This window comes from Embiotoca jacksoni, unplaced genomic scaffold, assembly GCF_022577435.1.
Source record: "Embiotoca jacksoni isolate LCO1_2020_lvr unplaced genomic scaffold, fEmbJac1.0.p SCAF_23, whole genome shotgun sequence".
In the NCBI taxonomy this organism is placed as follows: domain Eukaryota; kingdom Metazoa; phylum Chordata; class Actinopteri; family Embiotocidae; genus Embiotoca; species Embiotoca jacksoni.
Genome location: NW_027185374.1, coordinates 4,732,313 through 4,756,522, shown reverse-complemented (window position 1 = coordinate 4,756,522; position 24,210 = coordinate 4,732,313). Strand labels below are relative to the sequence as shown.

Here is a 24,210-nt window from a genome sequence, read left to right as displayed (position 1 = left end):
TTGCAAATACCTCATTACAGATTCTGTGTTGACGAACGTGCAAATATCTCCAGCCTCCCCATATGTTTCCATTGAGAAACTCATCACATGCCGATGTTGTTTCTTGTGTCTCTTTTTCCTTTTCCCCCCCAGTGTGACTCTACTGGAAGAGATTAAAGCACAGAGTGTGGTTGCTGTGTGGCTTGTTAAACTGACGAATTAGTCATGTGGACACGATGCATCTGACACACGCACACGCACACGCACACACGCACGCACACACACACACGCACACACACACACACACACGCACACACACGCACGCACACACACACACTTTATCGAAGGCACTTCCCAGAGAGAGCCTTGAGGAACAGCAACTGTGTTCCACGATCAAAGGATGGAGACGAGAGGATTAAAGCACACATACACACAGCATCGAGCAATTTGGTTCACAGCAAGGGGAAAAAAAACAAAACGATGCATCGCCTCAGATTCGGAGCACAACAGAAACAGAGAGAGTCCCCACGTCAAAACATGCCACAAAATAGCTCATGATTTGGCTTGAAATGAATCAAAAGGTAATTATCCCATATTCCTTCAGGCCCTCTTTCCTGTAAGGGTTCACACAACGTACGTCTCACTTTAATGGGTTCAGTTAAAGTCTGATCCTTCACCTCTGATGGCAGATCAATATCCCAGTCGCGTGATCTGACAATTCACACTCCACATTTGGCACAAGCGGTCCCACACAACAGAGAGGATGTTCAAAGTGACCGCAACAGATGCACTCAAACGTTCAGGCTTGATGGGAAGACAACCGGAGGAGAGATTAAAGTTTAAAAAAAAAAAAAGGTGCGCTGCACAACGGCCGCTTGTTGGCCTCGACTCGGTTTCCCTCCTCTTTCTGCTTTCTTTCCTCACCCATCTGTTTCCATTCAGGTTCATTCTCAGTCCTGACCATTGTTCCAATCAGGGTGCATGTTTGCCTCCCCGTGAGAGGCAAACACATCATGACAGCAAACACGCCAAAGACCAAAAAACAAAGTGCTCTTACCATTCATGGCTGCAGGTGGAGAGCACGGGCAGAGAGGGAAGTCCTCCACTCAGCTGGCTAGCTCTCAGACATCTGCAGAGAGAGAGAGAGAGAGAGAGAGAGAGAGAGAGAGAGACGTAAGTGTGATTGTGTGTGTGTGTGTGTGTGTGTGTGTGTGTGTGTGTGTGTGTGTGTGAATGAGGAACAGAGCGGAGGCGATCTAAATGTGCGCAATAGCAGAAATAAAAAAAAATAAAATAAAAAATAAAAAAAAAATCTCATCTTGTTAACAATGCAAGGAAGGCACAGTGAACCGCTACGACGGCAAGGGATGGCAGAATGAGGGAGGGACGGAGGAGGGGACATAAAGAGAGAGAGAGGAGGGTGACAAAATGACAGAGAGCAGGTAGGTAAGGAGAGGAGAAGGAAGGGAAAGGACACAGACAATGCCAATACGGAGCGGTGGGCACCGAAGAGGACAGACGGTCGGGGGAATAGAGAGCGCAGAGAGAAATGATGGTGGCCTGTGAGAATGGCAGCATTTATCACTCCCCACTCTCAGATCACAGATGGCGGCTGAAGCCAGCAGTCTTTTGCAAATCGTGGCGTTTCTCCGCTGATATTTAGTCTGTGACATTTGGCTTTCTGTGCGAATGCCATCCAATTTGGATTCATCTCTTTCTGTTTTGCGAACAAAATCTATATTTGTCTTACTAGCAACATACAGAAAACACTTGTCTATCTCTATCTATCCACACACACACACACACACACGCACACACACACACACACACACACACGCACACACACACACACACACACACACACACGCACGCACGCACACACACACACACACACATGCACGCACGCACACACACGCACACGCACACACGCACGCACACACACAGTATGCTTACATGTATGTGCACCACACAAACAAAGGACTTATGGCTGTATTGAGTGCAGTGGGCAGGGAGCCTGGCCCACCTGATGAGATCGATCTGTGGGATCTTTGGCAGAGTCCCAGGAGGTAGATGGGACAGATGAGCCCATGCAGGTAAAAACTCTTAAATTGGAAAACGAGCCGAGTGAGCGTGGGGTTTCGGTTTTCTTTTCTTTTTTTTTTTTTTTAACACCACGGAAAAGCCTGCTGCTTGGTCCTTTGCTTTTACTGTTGTTTCTGAATCATTCTTCAGTTCAATTGCTTTGCCAACATACTCTCCATATTCTTGGTCATTCATGCTTCCTACATCTTTAAATTGAAAATATACACTTCGTTATTGGCTGTGGTGTCCCTCCTTTTTCTGTTTCTGCAGTTTCTCTTTCCATGAGGGCCCCCGCCCCCTCCCCTCACGATATTTCCTCTTGCTTTATCTCTCTCTCTCTCTCTCTCTCTCTCTCTCTCTCTCTCTCTCTCTCTCTCTACAAGCAAGGGTTTTCCTCATCTGCTGTGATTCCCGTCGGGTCCAAGCGATCTCCTCTGTGCTTTCACCAAATCACATCTTTTTCCACACTTCTACTTTTCCTCCAATCTATCTTTTCCACTTCAGCTCCTTGATCTCCTTTTCGTCATTCAATCAAACGTGCATTCCTTCTGTTACGGCTGCCGCACAATTTCTTTCATTCCCTGCTCTCCCTCTGCTCTTAACAGACTACCGCTCCATCATTGGCTTCCCTGTTTTTGTGTGAATTCTTGTCGGGGAGACTGTGGCTGTGATGGCTGTCAGTTGCTCAAGAGCAAAGAACCGCACACTGTGGCGCATGCCTCCGCATGCTCTCGACTGTCTGCGCATGGCATGAGCAATAAACAGCTCGCACACAAGCAAACGACAATGACATTTAAGGTGCACAGTCTTAAATTAATCAACGGGAATTCAAAGGGACTGATAGAAAGAAAGTAGTTCAACAAAGACAATCTTGTTAAGAGTGTTTACGGTGGATTCAGAAAGTACTCGCACGCCTTCACTTTTGCACACTTTATTATTGCATTTTCTTTTTTTAATTGAATAAAAACCACAAACTGAAAGAGGCCTATTTCATTTACAAAAGTAGTCATACCCTTAATTCAATACTCTGTAGAACTGTGTAAGCAAATCCAGTTTTGAGTCTTTTTTTGGGGCATGTTTTTAACGAGCTTTCTACCTGTGACAGACAATAGATCTATTTAAGTTAGATTAGCAACACGAGAGACTTCCGGTTATGGCTGCAAGCTACGGGGAGTCGCGTTCAACCCTGCTCTGCTACGATCCTTCATAAATCCTGATACATCTCGCAGAAACGCTTTTCAAACGTCCGGGCGAACTCTATTCTCGACGCAGTGATGCCAAGTACTGGAAAGACGAGCAAAGACGGAGTGAAAATTATTGTCACCACCGAAATCGACGAGCTCCGGGGTGCAGAGCACGGAGCAAAGGGAAAGCGTGCGCGGGGCGTCTCTATTTGGCACGTCATGTGAATTCGTGAATTCCCTCCAAGTTCTCAGTCGCTAAGCTCGTTTCAACTTGGCTTAGAAATGTGACGATGCCGACCTTACTCGAGTTATTATCTCGATATAATGCAATCTGCGGTGTTATTTGTGAAAAATGTACGACTCTTTCCAGTCCACGTCATTATTGAGAGGAATTGTAAGAAGTGTTTGAGCGGGTGACGCTGCTGAATGTGTGAAGTCGTCTTCATCTGTGAAAAAAGGTCTTTTAAACCAGCGAGTCAAATGATTGGCCTGCGCTAATGATAACTAATCTCAGACATCTATTTGTCAAATCACACCAGTAAAGAACGTTTGATCAAATGCCAGGTGAGTTTTTTTTTTTTTTTCCCTTCATATTATTATTATCTCTTTTAGTCTACACTCTCAACAGGTCATATGTTAACTTGGCGGATGCCGGTTCAGTCAGCTAATTAACAGTTAGGCTACACCCGGCCGTGCTGTGGATATTTAGCCACAACTATTGTACGTACGAGTTAGTTTGTGTTGAACGAGCCAATTTTAATTTAATCATGTTTACCTTTTTACTCGGTAAACACTTCACTTATTGTTAATTAGCTAATTCCACACGTGAGAAGAGCCGGTGACGGTACAACGGGCTTTCTGGTATGTCATCATCCTGAGGAGATGTTTTTTTTGTTGTTGTTTTTTTTTTTGCCTCAAATAATAAAATTCCCCAAAGACACGATTTGACATCTTTTCAGCTTCTCAGCTTCTTTCAGCTGACATATGGTAATAATGTACGAAGTCATACGGGTAGAAATGTTCCTTCACTATGTACAATATCCAGTTCGCAGAAGTTCAAATGCAACCTGTATATCCAGTCACTTGTGCAAACACCTCGTATGAGGGTATTTAGCAGATCACAAACACTTCGGGACCCTGAAAGCGTGCGGTGCGTGCGGTTTCAAATACCAGATACTGTCTCCAACTGACTCCGTTTCAGAGACGTCCCTGTTCAAACAGGACATATCCTGGATACAAAACAAGACTGAATCAACACGTGCCACGGAGGACACCCTCTACATAAACACCGACTGTACCTTCAGACTCAAAACAAAATGTTTCACTCAGTTTGTCATCTTACAATGCTACTTGCAGCCCCCCCGTTGAGCGTTTAAACAAATATTATGGTGTAAAACACTTATAATATAAGGAAAAATAAACGTATTTATGTGCTCAGACTCAGTAAGCATTTAAGATTAGGTCGTAAGAACTGAGAACTTTCCAGCCCGCGCTTTAATTTCTTTAAGGTGCTAATAGGGAGCATAACGCAGATGAAAATGGTGTACAATCATGCTCCTCTTATTTTCTGATTTGTGGAACGGCGTAAGTCGCTTTAAGGATCAGCGGTTCGCTGACCCGACTGCACCGCCCGAGGAAATGAGTCAAAGAACCTTTGACCCTCCCCAGCATGCTGATTGACACCTGTGTGCGCTGCACCGGACCAGTTGGATGTGCATATCAATGCGTCGGCTTGTGTGCACAAGTGTGTCTGACACACACTCCTCACACAGAGGGGGACCCTGTTCTGACAGACACAGCCCAGGAAGCTTTGGCGGAGCCCGAGGAAGAAAGAAAGCCTGTGTGTATGTGTGTGTGTCCTGTGTGTGTGTGTGTGTGTGTGTGTGTATCCTGTGTGTCCTATGTGTATGCGCTGCTGTTTTCTGCCCATTCGCAGGAGCACAGAAACGCACAAAGACACACACACACACACACACACGCGCACGCGCACACACACACACCTTCCTCTGTTGTGCTGCAGGTGAAAATCAAGGACGCTTCCACCAGTAAAATCGTTCTTATCCTATGGATACGTTTGTGGGTCAGCTCAACGCAATGATTCACCAAAGCCTCTTTTCCTGTATACGCTCCCCACCCCCAACACTGAAAACACACACTCAGCAGCATGTCCTACCTCAGCTTTTTGCGTACATACCTTTGGCGCAAGATTTTTTTTTTTTTTTTTTTTTGCTTGACTTCAAGAATAATGTCAAACTGACCTCAAACTGGCCTTCAGATTCACGCTGCTGCAGCCGCCATATAACAAATGGACCCCTGAAAGTCCATCAGTTCATCACAGCAATTACCGTATGTTCGTATCTGTTTATGTACACGTGTGCGTTATGCAATGCCTTGTGTCTTGGCAGGTGGATATGTGCAACAGTCCCCGCTGGGATGGGGCCAGATGTCATAGAAACTGCATTTTATATGGACTTTGCCACTTAAGCAAAGAAAGGCTTGTCTTTGTTTTCACAGAAAGCAGCAGAACGCACACGTACGTATGCACACACACACACACACACACACACACACACACACACACACTAAGCAATTGCTATAATTAGTCTATACTGCAGTAAATGAACACAAGCATACATTAACAGTGAACCCTGCTCCAGTCATTTCACACCAGAGTGGAAAAACTGCACTGACATTGAACCATTTGAACATCTTATAACACCTTTCCATATGCAGTGCTTTACAGCTGGGGTAACAAATATACCGGACAGGCTTTAAACAAGAAGTCATACTTGGGTTATCATTTTTTTAAATATTTTAACAGATGAGTCGAAATAGAAATAAATATTTAGACATAAAGGGAAAAAAAATGTAGCTGCTGGGCCAAGTAAGGATACCACAGACACTCACCAGGTCCCGATTATAGTGATTTGTCACCTCGATATATGGAAATTAGTATCATTTATAAAAAAAATGAATGTTCTGCCTTACATATTCAGTGAAGACACCTCCGGATTTACATCTTTTGTCATAAAACAATGATGTCATTTCCTGTTGTCTGATTGTGTCTTGTGTCAGGTTACAGCAACGTCTCTGTAATACAACTATGAAATTGCTCAGAAACACATTTGCAGCTTTCATCACACTGTGGATTCAAGACGCAGGCAACAACGCTTGCAATTTGTAGATGCCAGCCCTTATTTTTGCTGCTCACAAATACATTACCTTTAAATGCAAGTTGGGTTTTTTTGTTGTCAAAATGCAGTCAATATATTTGAAGTCATTGGTGTGAGGTCTGAACAAGCAATGTTTCAACCACATAGGTGCTCTTCATGTAAGACGCAGACAATAGGCTAGCACTCGGGGTTAGTGACAGATTTTAGAAATACACATTTGAGGATCCAAAAAAAAAAAAAAAAAAAAAAAAAAAAAAAAAAAATCTCCTCACTCCAGGTGATGAAACCACTATTATGTTCATACGCTACAACTGATCGCCTTTTTTTTTTTTCAATGTTACAAAGCAGGACATCCCACTTACCTTGAAAAAGCAGGAAAAAAAAATAAAAAATAAAAATCGAAGGTGGCAGCGTCCAGCAATTGTTATATTCTGCTCTGTCTTGCTAAGCTTGAAAATGACATATTTTCATTTACCTGTTGCGGTAGAAAGACGGCGGTGTTCGACATGCAGGCTGGCAATCGAGCTCCAGAAGAGGGAGGAACCGATCCTGCAGCCGGGTCGGGTGTGCGTGGACTGGAAATGGGCGTCTCCGGCCCCACGGGCAAGTTACACAGAATTATGCAGGTGACTTCCGGCTTTCCCTTTCAAAATTAAAACTTGACATTTCAGGTTCTATTGTTTCAAATATCTGAATGAAGCGTTTGTGGTCATGTCTGCACGAGCTTCCTTCCTCCTTTGCGCAGACCTTTTCTTACTGCGAGGATTAGTGATTGTTGGATGCATGTGTGAAGCCTCCCTGTACACTCAGCTTTAACTTTATTATATTTTCAATGTGCAAACATAGGAAAAAAAAAAGAAAAGAAAGAAAGGTAAACACTGATTATAATTAGTTGGTTGAATAAATAACATTGACAGAAGTCAGGTTCAGTGCCAACATAACCAGATATTAAATGTGCTGTACAATGAGATGGCCTGATTGGAGATAAACTAAAGCCTGTTATAAAGGGTGTCTACTTCACTCTTGTGTTTGCGCTCGACTTTCATTTTGAGGGCACAGCCACTTCACCTTTGGTCTCCGGTTCTTTGTTGACATTTTGAACTTGTTGGACGACTTCAAAGCCACATTTTTGACAGACTTTACAGGTGCTCCATTCGCACACATTGCCAAGATGTCCAAAACTTCACGAAATAACTTTGATATCAAACCTTAAATCCAACTATTTTATCAGGCATCTGTGGTGAAGAAATTCCTCTGAGATTAATCTGTAATTAAATTGTACATTAGTGAGGTTCACAGAGTCTGATAGGTCCCTAAATGAAATAAGAAAGCTGCTGGTCTGGAGCGCCGCCAACAGCTTAAGTTTAGTATTACATCTACTGGTTAAACATTCACATCCTGAGCTTGATACTTAACCTGATTGGTCAAGCTGATGACGTGGCAGTTTCACATAAAAGTTGGTGTTTCATGCTCTCAAAGGATTGATGTGTCAGCACCAAATATCTTTCTATATTTCCACCCCATTAGGCAAATAGTTATGAGCCACAAGCCGAGATGCTTTCAAAACTTTATACAAAAAGTAAAAAATAAAATAAAAATAGAGTAATACAGTTGTCCAATATTTCAAATACTTATACATCAGTCTATATGTAGTTACTTTACAGGTTCAAACAACTTCCACAATTTTCCTGTAATTTACACTGTCATTTTCATTGCAGTTACTCCTTTTTGATAAAGCAACAAAATAAAGATATAAAAACTAAATATATATATATATATAAAGTAATTGTACAACCCACTGAACGTTCAACTCGTATACAACTGCACAAGTCTTGATATATATATATCTATATATATATAATGACTGTACACAAGACACAAAAAAAATACACCAATAATGAATAAAGTGGAACCCAGAAAGATGAGAAAAAGCACTTTCACAAAAAGACCAGAATATATTTAATGGCTGGATTAAAAGCGAAGGTAAAGTGAAGTTTAACATCATATGATCCTCATCCAAAATTATTTTTTACAAATGAAAGCATCAAAAACAGATAAAAAAAAAAGAAAAAAAAAAAAAAAAAGGAACGAAATATTTATACAATTTCTAACTGTGGTGCATTTGCCTTAAGGGTTATTGCTGAATCCTCTCAGTCAATTCCCTCGATCTGTTTAGGCTTTTGCATCATCGTAAAATATACACTTGTGCAGCTTTGAAATAAGTCGAACACATTCTCCTTGAACAGACAACATCTATTACTGCTGATGTGTTTGGTATAAAAAAAAAACAAAAAAAAAAACAAAAAACCTTCCTCATCTGTACACTATGATGGTTGATCTTCCTGTTTGATGTCCATTTCACTTCCTGCGTTTGAAATAACGCCACAATGGTTTGACTCAACCGGCACATTTTCTTGCTCCTCTTTGATCAATGTGCTTTCAGTGTCCTGACCGATGGTCACCATGGAGTATTCCAGGGATCCTCCTCGTTCAAGTGGGACAAAACACTTGACATCATCCGTGTCCGATTCTGTTTTTATGAGCCTCTCAGTGTTTGTAGCTACATCTCGCATATCATCTCCTTCAGATACTTGTGCTGCAGGCAGGCAGGAATGCTGAAAAGCATCACAATTTGGATGATATTCCTCATCAGTGTCCAGTTCTAAACTCATATCAGCATAATATGGATCATATTCCTCTTGTTTGATCTGGATGTTTCCATGGAGAAGACTGTCACAACCTGCCCTCATGGGACTATCATTCATCTCCATTTCCATCCAATAATCTGCTGGAAACAGTGAGGACTCATCATCGAACCAAGATTGTTCGTTCGTTTGTCTGTGTGGTTCTTCCGAGGAGGAGTTCCCTCTGTTCTTGTTTTGTTGTTGTGTTGACATTTCTGATGATATGGGACTGATGACAAATGGTAACTTAAAGACCTTTTCTACTCGGCGATGTGGATTATTCCTCCATGTTTTGACAAAGGCACTGATTTTGCTTGCAGTAGCTATGGTAAATTCCCAACACCTGGGATGTTGTGAGCTAAGATCAAAGTTATAGTCTAAGATCTCATACAAAGTGTTTGGGAGATAGTGTCTTGTTTTATACGATGCAAATTTATGCATCTCCAAAACTACAGATGTTGTCAGTAGATTCAAGTCCAGTTTTTCTTTGTCTCCTGATTTTGATGTCACATCGAGGTCCAGACCTATTTCATTGCAGATGGGAAAGAGGTGTTCTCTTGTGCCTTCATTTTTCTTCAATCTTTTGGCACCTGAATCAACGCTTCGCAGCACTGCAATTTCCTTTTTTGTTTGCATTTCCAGTTGTCTTTTTCTGAACGTTTCCTTCCGTTCACTGTTCTTGATCACATTTTGCTCTTTACTTTTACTCCCAACTGTAGGATCTTTATGAGAAGGTTGGTACATGACAAACACTTCACTGAACCAAGCGGGCTCTCCAGCATTTGGAGGCGTTCTGGTGAATAAAAATGAAGGATGTATTTGTTGGTTCTGCGTGTCCAAGTTGAAGTTGTGCTCAAGGATATCATTGAAAATCCTAACTTTTGTTCCGCACAGTTTTTTGGCAAACCAATACACCTCGGACATGACTGTGCATGTCAACAGGTTGATGTCAAGTTTGTCTTTGGGGTGGTCTTTGTCCACAAACAAGCTTAAACCTATTTTCTTGCAGTGACGGTGACGGTAACAGCTCGTTACCGTTTCTTCTGATGGTTGGAAAATAGAGGTTGGATCCTTTGCAGCACTTTGTGCATGAACAGAGACAATGTTAGTTATAGCATGTGGATGAACATGAGGCGTGTGACCAGTGTCAGACACATCCAGCTTAGAATTTCTATCTTGATAACATTTGAGGCAGGGTGGATTATATTCTTCTAAACATCTCGAGTCAGGAAGTTCAAAAAGCACTTTTGTTTGATTTCTGAAGGATTTGTTCTGCATCAGTTGTGAAATCTTTCTATAAAGTTCATCAGCAAAGGCGCTCCGATACATCTCACTGTTCAAATTTAGATCAAAGTTATACTCCAGTATCTCGGTGGCGAAATATTTTGCGGATGACAGCAGTTCTGTGGCAAAATGATAAATTTCAACCATGATGCCATTGGTCAGTAATTTTGGATCAAAATTTTGTTTGACTCCAGATGCTACATTGAAATCGATGCCTAGTTTCTTACATCTGGAGTAAGAATAAAGTGGACAATCTTCTCTATGAGGCGCTGAGAGGATTTGCTGAATATGATTAGCTCGCAATTTCCACAGCAGTGAATTGGAGTCATCATTTTGTTCAGTGGAAGGGGATTTGCTTACATTTTGGTCTACGGTTGTCTGAGTGGAGCCACTACTACAAGCTGTTAAATTTGCTTCATTCTGGCAAAGCAGTTTTGCGAATATTGAGCGATGATATCCTTTTCGCCTCCGGCAGGATATAGGTACATCAGTTGCTAGATTTCTTTGCGCAATAGCAATAGGAATATACGCAAAAATATTTCCAGCAAGGTCAGAATCTACACTCGGCAAATCGAGATCAAAGTTGTGTCTGATGATATCAATACAAATCTGCTCAAAAGTTCCACACAACTTTTCTGCAAAGTTTATCACTTCGGTCATTGCTCCTTTGGTCAGTTTGTTGACATCAAGTTTCATATTTCCTTGACTGTTTTTCACATGTAGTTTCAGATCAATCTCCTTGCAGAAGGCATAAGGATCAGCACTTTTCTGGAAATTTGTTTCAGGTTGTAAATGCGGTGTAGTTTCAGCATTTAAAGTCGGTTTTGCTTCAGCAGGTGAATCAAGAGCGCACGTGGCAGCAACATCACACGGCCTCATTCTTGATAATCTGTCGAGTTCAGGTTTGACACTGCCCATTCTCTGATGTGTCATATCAATGGATGACATGGAATTAGGAAGTTCAAAAACCTCCCTTGAGAATTTGACTGCATCCTCACAATTTTTAAGCTGTGTTATTCTCTTCATAAGTTCACATGCAAAACGATGTTTATGGTATTTGCTCTGCAGACCTAAGTCAAAGTTGTTTTCCAGAATCTCCATGATGAATTCCTGCTGGGATGAACTCATATCTAAGGCGAATCGAACAATTTTAAGTAGAACAAAACCAGTCAAACGGTCAGCACTAAGATTTTGTTTGGGCCCAAATCCAACATTGAATTCTGTTCTGATTTTCTTTTTTTTCCTGATCAGATAGAACGGTTTGTCTCGTACAAGGATTTGTTTTACACGGTTGGCACGCAACTTCCATATGTTGCCCTTTGTCGTCATTTCCTCCTCTTCCATGTCACATTCATTTGGTAGATTTGTTGGAATCTGTGTCTGCTCTGTCCCTGCATGCAGCCCACTTTTATCAGGCTGACGTGACAATGGGGGATCCATGTCTGCGTTGACATTTGGCAAAATATATGAACCATTGGTGGTCGGGGGTAGAGGCTTGAGTACAACCACACAACTTGAAAGGGATTTTTTGGGGATGTCAGAGCTTGTTGGGTTTCGTAAGTGATCCTCATTTCCACTTTCTTCTGAATCTGTGATTTTGTCTGCTTCGACAGGACACATGCAGTTGAAGTCACCCCCTGCTGTTTGACTGGTACACAACTGTTTCGACTCTTGTGTTTGCAGCATGTCACCTTCCTTCTTTGCTTGCATTTCCAATTTTCGTTTTCTAAATCTTTCCTTCCTTTCACTTCTCTGCATGTCATTTAGCTCTGTCCAGTTACTCCCAACCGCAGGATCTTTGTGAGAAGGCTGGTGAAAAACAAAAACTTCAGTGAACCATGTGGACTCTCCAGGATTTAGAGGCAGTTTGCTGAACACGTATCCAAGATGCAATTGTTGGTCCTGAATGTCCAAGTTGAAGTTGTGTTCAAGGATATCTTTCATAATTTGAATTTTTTTTCCACACAGTTTTTTGGCAAAAGAATTTACTTCGGACATAACCGCGTATGTCAATACATGTGTGTCAAGTTTATCTCTTGGGTGATCTTTGTCCACACACAGGCTAAAACCTATTTTCTTGCAGTAAAGGTAAGAGCTCGTTAACATCTTCTTTGATGTTTGGGAAATAAATGTTGGATTCTTTGCAGGCTTTTGTGCTGTGCAGTTTTCATCAACAGAGACAATGTCAGTCATGGCATGTGGATGCCCAGGAAGCATGAGACCAGGGTCAGATACATCCTGACAAAGCTTAGAATTTCTATCTTGATAACATTTGAGGCAGTGTGGATTATATTCTTCTAAACATCTCAAATCAGGAAGTTCAAAAAGAGCTTTCTTTTGAGATACAGAGAATCTTTTTTTTTTCATTTCTGCAATTTGTCTCCCAAGTTCATCAGCAAAGGCGCTGCGATACAGCTCACTGTTCAAATTTAGATCAAAGTTATACTCCAGTATCTCTGTGGCGAAATGTTTTGCGTCTGACATCAGTTCTGTGGCAAAAGTGTAAATTTCAACCATGATGCCATTGGTCAGTAATTTTGGATCAAGATTGTGTTTGACTCCAGATGCTACATTGAAATCGATGCCTAGTTTCTTACATCTGGAGTAAGAATAAAGTGGACAGTTTTCTCCATGAGGTGCTGAGAGGATTTGCTGAATGTGATTAGGTCGCAATTTCCACAGCAATGATTTGGGGTCATTTTTTTGTTTAGTGGAAGTGGATTTGCTTACATTTTGGTCTATGGTTGCCTGAGTAGAGCCACTACTACAAGCTTCTAAATTTGATTTGGTCTGGCAATGCAGTTTTGTTAATATTGAGTCATAATTTCTTTTGGGCTTTGATTTCACATGGATTCCACTTGTTACTAGATTTCTTTGCTCAATTGCAGCAGGAATGTACGCAAGAATATTTCTAGCAAGGTCAGAATCTACGCTCGGCAAATCAAGATCAAAGTTGTGTCTGAGGATATCAATACAAATCTGCTCAAATGTTCCACACAACCTTTCTGCAAAGTTTATCACTTCGGTCATTGCTCCTTTGGTCAGTTTGTTGACATCAAGTTTATTTTCTTGACTGCTGTTTACATTTAGATTCAGGCCAATCTCTTTGCAGAATGGATAACAGTCCACACTATTCTTTGAAATTGCTTCAGTAGGTGAATCAAGAGCGCACGTGGCAGCAACATCACACGGCCTCATTCTTGATAATCTGTCGAGTTCAGGATTGACACTGCCCATTCTCTGATGTGTCATATCAATGGGAGACATGGAATTAGGAAGTTCAAAAACCTCCCTTGAGAATTTGACTGCATCCTCACAATTTCTTAGCTGTCTTACTCTGCTGATGAGTTCACATTCAAAAGCACGTTTATGGTATTTGCTCTGCAGACCTAAGTCAAAGTTGTTTTCCAGAATCTCCATGATGAATTCCTGCTGGGATGAACTCATATCTAAGGCAAATCGAGCAACTTTAACGAGAACTGAATCAGTCAAATAGTCAGCACTGATATTTGGTTCGGGCTCAAATCCAACATTGAATTCTAGGGCTTTGCTGATATTCCCAATCCAACGGCACTGTTTGTCAAGTACAAGGAGGATTTGTTTTACACGGTTAGCACGCAACTTCCACAAGTTGCTTTCTGTTCCCACTTCCTCTTCTGGCATATCATATTCATTTAGTACATTTGTTGGAATTTCTGTCTTCTCTTTGTCTCCTTGCAGCCCACTTTTATCAGAATGAGTTGCAGATGGTAGGTCCACATCAATGTTTACAGTTGGTAAACTGTATGAACCATCGGTGGCGATGAAGCTAGGCTGGAGTACACCGACACCACTTGGTAGCGATTCTCTGAGGATGTCAGAACTTGTTGGGTATTCAGAGCAATCCTCATTTCCACTGTTTTCTGAATCTGGCATGTTGTCCGATTCTACAGGACACATGTAGTTCAAGTCATCCTCTTCTCTTTGACTGGCACACAAAGCAACATGATGAGAGAGCATGTTTTCTTCCACCCGTTTAGGCACTTGTCTTTGCAGCATTGCACTTTCCTTCTTTGTTTGCATTTCTGGTTGTATTTTTCCGAACGTTTCCTCACTTTCACTTCTCAACAACCCATTTAGCTCTTTACTTTCACTCCCAACCGCAGGATCTTTGTGAGAAAGCTTGTGAAAAACAAAAACTTCAGTGAACCATGTGGACTCTCCAGGATTTAGAGGCAGTTTGCTGAACAAGTATCCAAAATGCAATTGTTGGTCCTGAATGTCCAAGTTGAAGTTGTGTTCAAGGATATCTTTCATAATTTGAATTTTTTTTCCACACAGTTTTTTGGCAAAAGAATTTACTTCGGACATAACTGCGTATGTCAATACATGTGTGTCAAGTTTATCTCTTGGGTGATCTTGGTCCACACACAGGCTAAAACCTATTTTCTTGCAGTGATGGTAAGAGCTCGTTAACATCTCCTCTGATGTTTGGGAAATAGATGTTGGATTCTTTGCAGGCTTTTGTGCTGTGCAGTTTTCATCAACAGAGACAATGTCAGTCATGGCATGTGGATGCCCAGGAAGCATGAGACCAGGGTCAGATACATCCTGACAAAGCTTAGAATTTCTATCTTGATAACATTTGAGGCAGTGTGGATTATATTCTTCTAAACATCTCAAATCAGGAAGTTCAAAAAGAGCTTTCTTTTGAGATACAGAGAATCTTTTTTTTTTCATTTCTGCAATTTGTCTCCCAAGTTCATCAGCAAAGGCGCTGCGATACAGCTCACTGTTCAAATTTAGATCAAAGTTATACTCCAGTATCTCTGTGGCGAAATGTTTTGCGTCTGACATCAGTTCTGTGGCAAAAGTGTAAATTTCAACCATGATGCCATTGGTCAGTAATTTTGGATCAAGATTGTGTTTGACTCCAGATGCTACATTGAAATCGATGCCTAGTTTCTTACATCTGGAGTAAGAATAAAGTGGACAGTTTTCTCCATGAGGTGCTGAGAGGATTTGCTGAATGTGATTAGGTCGCAATTTCCACAGCAATGATCTGGGGTCATTTTTTTGTTTAGTGGAAGTGGATTTGCTTACATTTTGGTCTACGGTTGCCTGAGTAGAGCCACTACTACAAGCTTCTAAATGTGATTTGGTCTGGCAATGCATTTTTGTTAATATTGAGTCATAATTTCTTTTGGGCTTTGATTTCACATGGATTCCACTTGTTACTAGATTTCTTTGCTCAATTGCAGCAGGAATGTACGCAAGAATATTTCTAGCAAGGTCAGAATCTACACTCGGCAAATCAAGATCAAAGTTGTGTCTGAGGATATCAATACAAATCTGCTCAAAAGTTCCACACAACCTTTCTGCAAAGTTTATCACTTCGGTCATTGCTCCTTTGGTCAGTTTGTTGACATCAAGTTTATTTTCTTGACTGCTGTTTACATTTAGATTCAGGCCAATCTCTTTGCAGAATGGATAACAGTCCACACTATTCTTTGAAATTGCTTCAGCAGGTGAATCAAGAGCGCACGTGGCAGCAACATCACACGGCCTCATTCTTGATAATCTGTCGAGTTCAGGATTGACACTGCCCATTCTCTGATGTGTCATATCAATGGGAGACATGGAATTAGGAAGTTCAAAAACCTCCCTTGAGAATTTGACTGCATCCTCACAATTTCTTAGCTGTCTTACTCTGCTGATGAGTTCACATTCAAAAGCATGTTTATGGTATTTGCTCTGCAGACCTAAGTCAAAGTTGTTTTCCAGAATCTCCATGATGAATTCCTGCTGGGATGAACTCATATCTAAGGCAAATCGAGCAACTTTAACGAGAACTGAATCAGTCAAATAGTCAGCACTGATATTTGGTTCGGGCTCAAATCCAACATTGAATTCTAGGGCTTTGCTGATATTCCCAATCCAACGGCACTGTTTGTCAAGTACAAGGAGGATTTGTTTTACACGGTTAGCACGCAACTTCCACAAGTTGCTTTCTGTTCCCACTTCCTCTTCTGGCATGTCATATTCATTTAGTACATTTGTTGGAATTTCTGTCTTCTCTTTGTCTCCTTGCAGCCCACTTTTATCAGAATGAGTTGCAGATGGTAGGTCCACATCAACGTTTACAATTGGTAAACTGTATGAACCATCGGTGGCGATGAAGCTAGGCTGGAGTACACCGACACCACTTGGTAGCGATTCTCTGAGGATGTCAGAACTTGTTGGGTATTCAGAGCAATCCTCATTTCCACTGTTTTCTGAATCTGGCATGTTGTCCGATTCTACAGGACACATGTAGTTCAAGTCGTCCTTTTCTCTTTGACTGGCACACAAAGCAACATGATGAGAGAGCATGTTTTCTTCCACCCGTTTAGGCACTTGTCTTTGCAGCATTGCACTTTCCTTCTTTGTTTGCATTTCCGGTTGTATTTTTCCGAACGTTTCCTCACTTTCACTTCTCAACAACCCATTTAGCTCTTTACTTTCACTCCCAACCGCAGGATCTTTGTGAGAAAGCTTGTGAAAAACAAAAACTTCAGTGAACCATGTGAACTCTCCAGGATTTAGAGGCAGTTTGCTGAACAAGTATCCAAAATGCAATTGTTGGTCCTGAATGTCCAAGTTGAAGTTGTGTTCAAGGATATCTTTCATAATTTGAATTTTTTTTCCACACAGTTTTTTGGCAAAAGAATTTACTTCGGACATAACTGCGTATGTCAATACATGTGTGTCAAGTTTATCTCTTGGGTGATCTTTGTCCACACACAGGCTAAAACCTATTTTCTTGCAGTGAAGGTAAGAGCTCGTTAACATCTCCTCTGATGTTTGGGAAATAGATGTTGGATTCTTTACAAGATTTTGTGTTGTGCAGTTTTCATCAACAGAGACAATGTCAGTCATGGCATGTGGATGCCCAGGAAGCATGAGACCAGGGTCAGATACATCCTGACGAAGGTCATAATTTCTATCTTGATAACATTTGAGGCACGATGGAGAATATCCTTCTAAACACCTTGAGTCAGGAAGTTCAAAAAGCATGTTTGTTTGAAATCGGTAGTCTTGTTTCTGTCTCATTTGTACAATTTTTCTTGCAATTTCGTCTGCAAAGGCGCTGCGATACAGCTCACTGTTCAAATTTAGATCAAAGTTATACTCCAGTATCTCGGTGCTGAAATGTTTTGCAGCTGACAGCAGTTCTGTCGCAAAAGTATTAATTTCAACCATGATGCCATTGGTCAGTAATTTTGGATCAAGATTGTGTTTGACTCCAGATGCTACATTGAAATCGATGCCTAGTTTCTTACATCTGGAGTAAGAATAAAGTGGACAGTTTTCTCCATGAGGTGCTGAGAGGATTTGCTGAATGTGATTAGCTCGCAATTTCCACAGCAATGATTTGGGGTCACTTTTTTGTTTAGTGGAAGTGGATTTGCTTACATTTTGGTCTACGGTTGCCTGAGTAGAGCCACTACTACAAGCTTCTAAATGTGATTTGTTCTGGCAATGCAGTTTTGTTAATATTGAGTCATAATTTCTTTTGGGCTTTGATTTCACATGGATTCCACTTGTTACTAGATTTCTTTGCTCAATTGCAGCAGGAATGTACGCAAGAATATTTCTAGCAAGGTCAGAATCTACGCTCGGCAAATCAAGATCAAAGTTGTGTCTGAGGATATCAATACAAATCTGCTCAAATGTTCCACACAACCTTTCTGCAAAGTTTATCACTTCGGTCATTGCTCCTTTGGTCAGTTTGTTGACATCAAGTTTATTTTCTTGACTGCTGTTTACATTTAGATTCAGGCCAATCTCTTTGCAGAATGGATAACAGTCCACACTATTCTTTGAAATTGCTTTAGCAGGTGAATCAAGAGCGCACGTGGCAGCAACATCACACGGCCTCATTCTTGATAATCTGTCGAGTTCAGGATTGACACTGCCCATTCTCTGATGTGTCATATCAATGGGAGACATGGAATTAGGAAGTTCAAAAACCTCCCTTGAGAATTTGACTGCATCCTCACAATTTCTTAGCTGTCTTACTCTGCTGATGAGTTCACATTCAAAAGCATGTTTATGGTATTTGCTCTGCAGACCTAAGTCAAAGTTGTTTTCCAGAATCTCCATGATGAATTCCTTCTGGGATGAACTCATATCTAAGGCAAATCGAGCAACTTTTAACAGAACAAAATCAGTCAAATGGTCAGCACTGATATTTTGTTTGGGCTCAAATCCAACATTGAAATCTAGTTGGACTTTCCTTGATGTCGCCAAAAGATAGAACCGTTTGTCTCGTTCAAGGAGGATTTGTTTTACACGGTTGGCACGCAACTTCCACATGTCGCTCTCTGTTCCCATTTCCTCTGGTTCCATGTCACATTCATTTAATACATTTGTTGGAATCGGTGTCTGCTCTTTGTGTCCTGGCAGCCTACTTTTATCAGGCTGACTTGCAAATGGTGGGTTCATATCTACCTTTATATTTGGTAAATAAGATGAACCATCAGTGGTGGTGGGTAAACGCTTGAGTGCAACCACACAACTTGATAATAATTCTCGAGGGATGTCAGAACTTGTTGGGGTTCGACAGGGATCCTCATTTCCACTGATTTCTGAATCTGTGATATCGTCCGCTTCTATAGGACACATGTAGTTAAAGTCACCCTCTGCTGTTTGACTGGTACACAAAGCAGTGGGATGAGAGAGCATGTTTTTCACCAACTCTTTAGACTCTTGTCTTTTGTGCCTCTTGGTGATGTGTTCACTTGTTTTTGAAGAAACCCTCTTTTTTTGTTTACATTTTAATGGAAACCTCCTTCTTTTTGTCACTTCCTCTTTTTCCTGAAGCGGTGATTCCGTATTGGACTGTTCTGGACCGTGGACTCTTTTAAGAGAGTTTATGTGACTGAAAAACAACTCCCCTTTAAAATCTTGGTGTATTTTGAAACCAGCAGTGGAAAGTCGTTTTCTCCTTCTGAGCAGTTGTGATATCATGAACCAAACTTCATCTCTTCCCCGTTGACTTTTAAGATCCAGTTCAAAATTGTGCTCCAACACACTGAGAACAATGGAGCTGTAGGATGCAGTCAGAATTCGAGTGATGTCTTCTAGTTCTAACATCACGCCATTTGTCAATAAACGTGGATCAAGACTTTGTTTTGACCCGACGTCCAAGTTCAAGCCAATTTCTTCACAACGAGGGAACGAGGGAGGAAGAACATCCTCTTTGTCTTCTTCTGTTAACTGTGTTTCTGAAAACTCCGTTTCATGTTTATCATCAACATGTCGTCCATCCATCTCTTCTTTCGTTTTCACAGACGGCGTTTGTGAACTCTTAAATAAGTCTTCAAGTTCACTGTCATCATCGTCCTCCTCCATCTCCTCCAGGAAACCGTCACACTGATGTTCTGTAGATGCCTTGTTGCTGCTACATTCTGGCACAGAGGATGTGTCAAAAAGAGTAAAAACTTCATGTGTATCTTTTGGAGATTTTCTGATCAGGTCTTTGAGTTCGTGCTGAATTTGAGCTGTAAAATTTGTCCTCTGTTGCTCATTTTCAAATCTCAGATCAAAATTGTTCTCCAGAATGTTTGTGATAAAATGCCTTTTACTCTTGTTAACAGTTTTGGCAAAGTCACAGACCTCAAGTATGACACCGTTTGTCAATAATTGTGAATCCAGTTTTTTCTGTGTGGTGGATGCAAGATTAAAGTCTAATCCCATTTTATGGCTGTAATAGAATGGTTCTGGGCTTCTGGAATATTTCTTTACGTGCATAATGCGCCACTGCCATACTGTGTCCGCCTCCATCCTCTTTCTGTTCTTCAGACAGCACGTGTCCCTGTTGTCCATCCTCTCAATCGTCTGTCTTCTTTTCCTGTATTTAGTCCAGCAAAAAAAATACAAATGATATACACAGTATTTTAGCCTTAAATCATACATAAACTACATGTATTAATATTTAAAAAAAAAAATTCTGACTAGAATACCAGATATTGTATGGACTCTCAAATAGGAGGATTTAAAATGTTTCTCTTTTTTTGTCATTGATTTATTACCTTTGGGTCTCAAAACCACAAATCATCCCTTTGCGATTAATTTTGCTTAACAAAAAGATTACAGTTACATCTGGCAATAGTCTTTGACCTTATCTTTGGTCAACATTTTGGCAGTGAGTCAAACAGGAAGGACTAAGGAATGAAGAAAGAAATCATTATTTGCTGCCCTTAAACATTTTATTACAACATAAAAAATTTAAACATACATTATATCAAGCAAAAATATAATAATCTTTGATGAATTTTATGTTCTCAAGCAAAAGGTCTTAACATTTGTAACCGAGACAGTAAGAAAAAATAAACAAGACAAATTAGTAGTACTGTAAGCTGTATTCTTTACATCCATGACAAATAACCAGAAGTCGTCTTCTTCTTTGTCTATTCTTATGTATTGTTTAATTTCTTGATGTGCAACTGCCACCAACTGACAAGCATTGGAATACCATTTGTAGAAATATGCTGCGTAATACTTCAAACGCACGCTACTGTCACAAGCATAAATGTGTCCTTGTGCGTATAGGAACAGAAACAAGGGAGCCAGCTCAGACACAAGGTTCCATTGAGCTTAATTTACTTGTGGCCAAAAGTGGCACTGACCTTTTTCTCAGACTCGACCTCCGCTCAGGCCTGCTGCTATAATGCGGCAAAATAGCTTCAGTTCAATAGTATGGACGCTGACACGAGATTAATGATGTACATGTTTTAAGGTTACATATTGTATAAATTTTGTTTTTCCTTTCCCGTTTAATTAAAAGCAAGGTCTAGGTACTATATAAATCCTGAGAGGGTGAAAACAGTCATTCAGTGGAGAAATATGCACAGCCTCTATGCAGCAACTGTGCCGTTTGGACTTCAGTAAGTTTATGATGTCACAAAACTCGCATCCATGCCCACCCTCAGCACGGCCTACTGTCCAACTTTTAATATGGAAGAAAACACTGGGTGGTAGATACGCCTAGGTTGATCCATAAACTGAGGAAAACATTGTGGGTTTTAGTGAATTGGAGCAAAACTTTACACAGTATTGTTGTGAATAAGTATTAATAATTTCCAGAAACATTGCATCTAGAAAGAAACCATATATATATATATATATATATATATATTTTTTTTTTTTGTTAATGGATCTCCGCTATAGATACCCTCTCCTTTCCAAGCTCACTAGAGAGCTGCTGTGCAGTCCAGGAAAAAAACAGATCCAATGAGGACACTTTCACCTCAGCTGGTCGTGCACTCAAAGCACGTCAAAATAGTTTAAACCCTGGAAATGTGCAAAAGTGCAACCTGACACAAGGCTAAATAAATAAGACACAAGTAGACAACCATTTCGTTAATGTTCACTGCTAAAATCTATGAGATGCATCGTGAGATAGCGATCAAGACATCTTTAAGTGAAGGGTTACTTGTTTTGCCGGCTAAGAATAAAAACCAGTTTATTTAGTAGCCTAGACCCAGAGGCTGTTGAATTTTGATAGGTAATGTTTTACCTTAGGATGAGTGCATTACGTTTGGTCAAACAGCTCAAAAACCACAGTGAGAGACTGCTGACTTTGCTGTCGGCTTCAGTGGCTCATTCAAAACCTTGCTTTCTACATGAGTGTCTGTCCTTTTTTGATATATGTGCTAAATAAGAAAACGTCATCCCCGACTATGATAGACCATCAAAGCACGCTACACGCTGTATGACATGACAGTGTTGGTGGTTTTACGGGCCGGGTCAGGTGTTTGCTTAATGTATATATTTGCGGATCGTGCCGGTCCGGTTAGCCCTCATAATGGGGTTCGGGCTTGGTGCGGGTCTTTAAAAAAAAAAAAAAAAAAAAAAAAATCCTGTACCAAGTATAGTATCAAGGCTGACATTCTGTTATGGAGCTATCAAGCTCGAAGACTAAACAAAACCTGTGGTTGGCCGAGGCGTGTGTGACTTAGAAAAGATTCAGCCAACCAGAGGAGAGCCTCAGTGACGAAGACACAAAACAGCCTGTTCTTGGGAGAACTCCACATACAAGTGTTTTGGCACTTAACAAAAAAAAAAAAACTTTTATGGATATCAATACTACTAATAGTCACCGGAAAAGTGTGCTACATACCTGGCAAACCATTTGTTAAGTCTTGCTCCGACATGTCCGGCCCAACCTCTGGGATACTAGATAAAAACATCCATCCAACTGGTGGAGGAATGGTGCGACCAGTGTATCCCTGAATAAAAGTTTCAAGTTTGAATATTTGTTAATTCATGCATGCATGGTTTCCACTGCACGCACACACACAAAAACACTTTTGGGAGACGCAAAAAGTTGCCGTGTGCTGCGCTTTGACGCAAAGTGAGACGGACAACCAGACATACATTTACAAAAAAAAAAAAACAGCATAAAGAAAACATCCAACAGTAGGGATTTGTGTTAGCTTTTATCTCGTGTGCCTCTCTGCGATAGGTTGTTGGTAAAATCCCCTCTGAGCTCTGTAACTTCAGGTCTAAAACAGAAATGGAAGATATCTTCACCCTGCAGCCACGCCCGTAAAATACACAGTCGGCACATGCGTCTCCCCAAAGATGCGCACGACAGGTTTCTGACGCACAAGGTGAAGGATGTTTTCCCAACAGGATTTGCACTTTTCGTTTAAATGAAGTACTTTTTTTTTTTTTTTGTCTTTCCCTAGCTTTTGCGTGCTTTCTAATAGTGTGACTTGAGAACTCTTTTCTCTCTGGACGTGGCGACGTCAGACTTTCTCCCTTCACCAAACGCCATTACATCGTCATTACAGATCGCCATCTCGCTTTGCAGCCAGGAACAATCACTAAACGGATCAGGAGCAGGCTTACCTAATCTAGGCTGACCACGCAGGCATTTCTTTCACTTGCTCTGCAGACAAATTCTCCGCAATTTCACCAATTCCCTCGTTTCGAGCAGAGATAAACGTCGCACGGGAAGTGACGCATATACTTCTTCTTGCAGTTTGCGTCCACAGTGTTGCACGATCGCCACCTTCCGGTTCTCGTGTCCTCCAATGGCTTCCAGATTTATCTACCCGGTCCTCAACTAGGAATCTGACCAAGCACTTTCTACTATGCCCCTCGTCCCCACACTCCAAGATGCCTTTCAACCGTGTTTGTCACACCTAATCTTCTCAACGCATTCATCAAGTCATTTCTCTCTTCCAAATACCTCCCACAATTAATAAACCGATTTTCTCATTTGATAGAGAAACGACGCAAAGCTCTCGCAGGAAGTGATGACAAAAGACAGGCATGGGGAATTTTCACAATAAAAGTCTAAGAGTTGATCGTCAGTTACAAAAAAACACAATGAAAAGCTAGAATTACATTCGTCACAGTTTAAGTTTTATATAACTAGTTTGAACCTTTAAACCTAAATATACCCTTAGCACAAATGTATATTTTTTTTGGCTGGACCAGCCATATAAACACAAAAGTTTGTCGCTTATTGCAGAGTTGTGTTTGGCATTTTGTTCCTTGTGTGGAAACATTGCTGGTTAGAGTAAGGAAAGGGACCACCGACCTATTTTCAGAATACGGCTGCTGAGGAATTTGCAGCCATTGCGCTTTGCCACACTACAAATAAAGGTTAAACAAGTCTGCAAAAAAAGCGTTTATTTTTCACTTTATACCACTACACTGTTGGATAGAAGCAGTATATTTATTGTGTGAAAGGGAGGGCGTGAAAACACGTTAATTTTTAGGTAAAATAAGCAACCAAATCGAAATGTGTTTGCAAATGATGCATTCAAATGTCATAAGTGCACAATA

General features: G+C 40.9%; 1 protein-coding gene and 1 long non-coding RNA gene across 6 annotated transcripts in view; both read right to left on the bottom strand.

The window, feature by feature from the left end:
* itsn2a (intersectin 2a) overlaps positions 1 to 7,002 on the bottom strand; it is a 38,597-nt gene extending 31,595 nt beyond the window's left edge. For 2 of the 5 annotated variants that reach the window (XM_069158361.1, XM_069158362.1), the window contains exon 1: positions 1,037 to 1,664. In XM_069158361.1, the coding sequence (XP_069014462.1) occupies positions 1,037 to 1,043 (7 nt within the window). In that variant the 5' untranslated portion in view covers positions 1,044 to 1,664. The other 3 variants (XM_069158358.1, XM_069158360.1, XM_069158357.1) reach the window with 3 other exon arrangements.
* Positions 7,003 to 7,967: 965 nt separating this feature from the next.
* On the bottom strand, positions 7,968 to 23,635 carry LOC138203479 (uncharacterized). The gene is made up of 3 exons (XR_011178722.1): positions 23,266 to 23,635; positions 22,532 to 22,640; positions 7,968 to 20,260 (listed from the first exon to the last, which is right to left on the bottom strand). It is a non-coding gene; the product is annotated as an uncharacterized lncRNA (long non-coding RNA).
* Between the last annotated feature and the right edge of the window lie 575 nt (positions 23,636 to 24,210).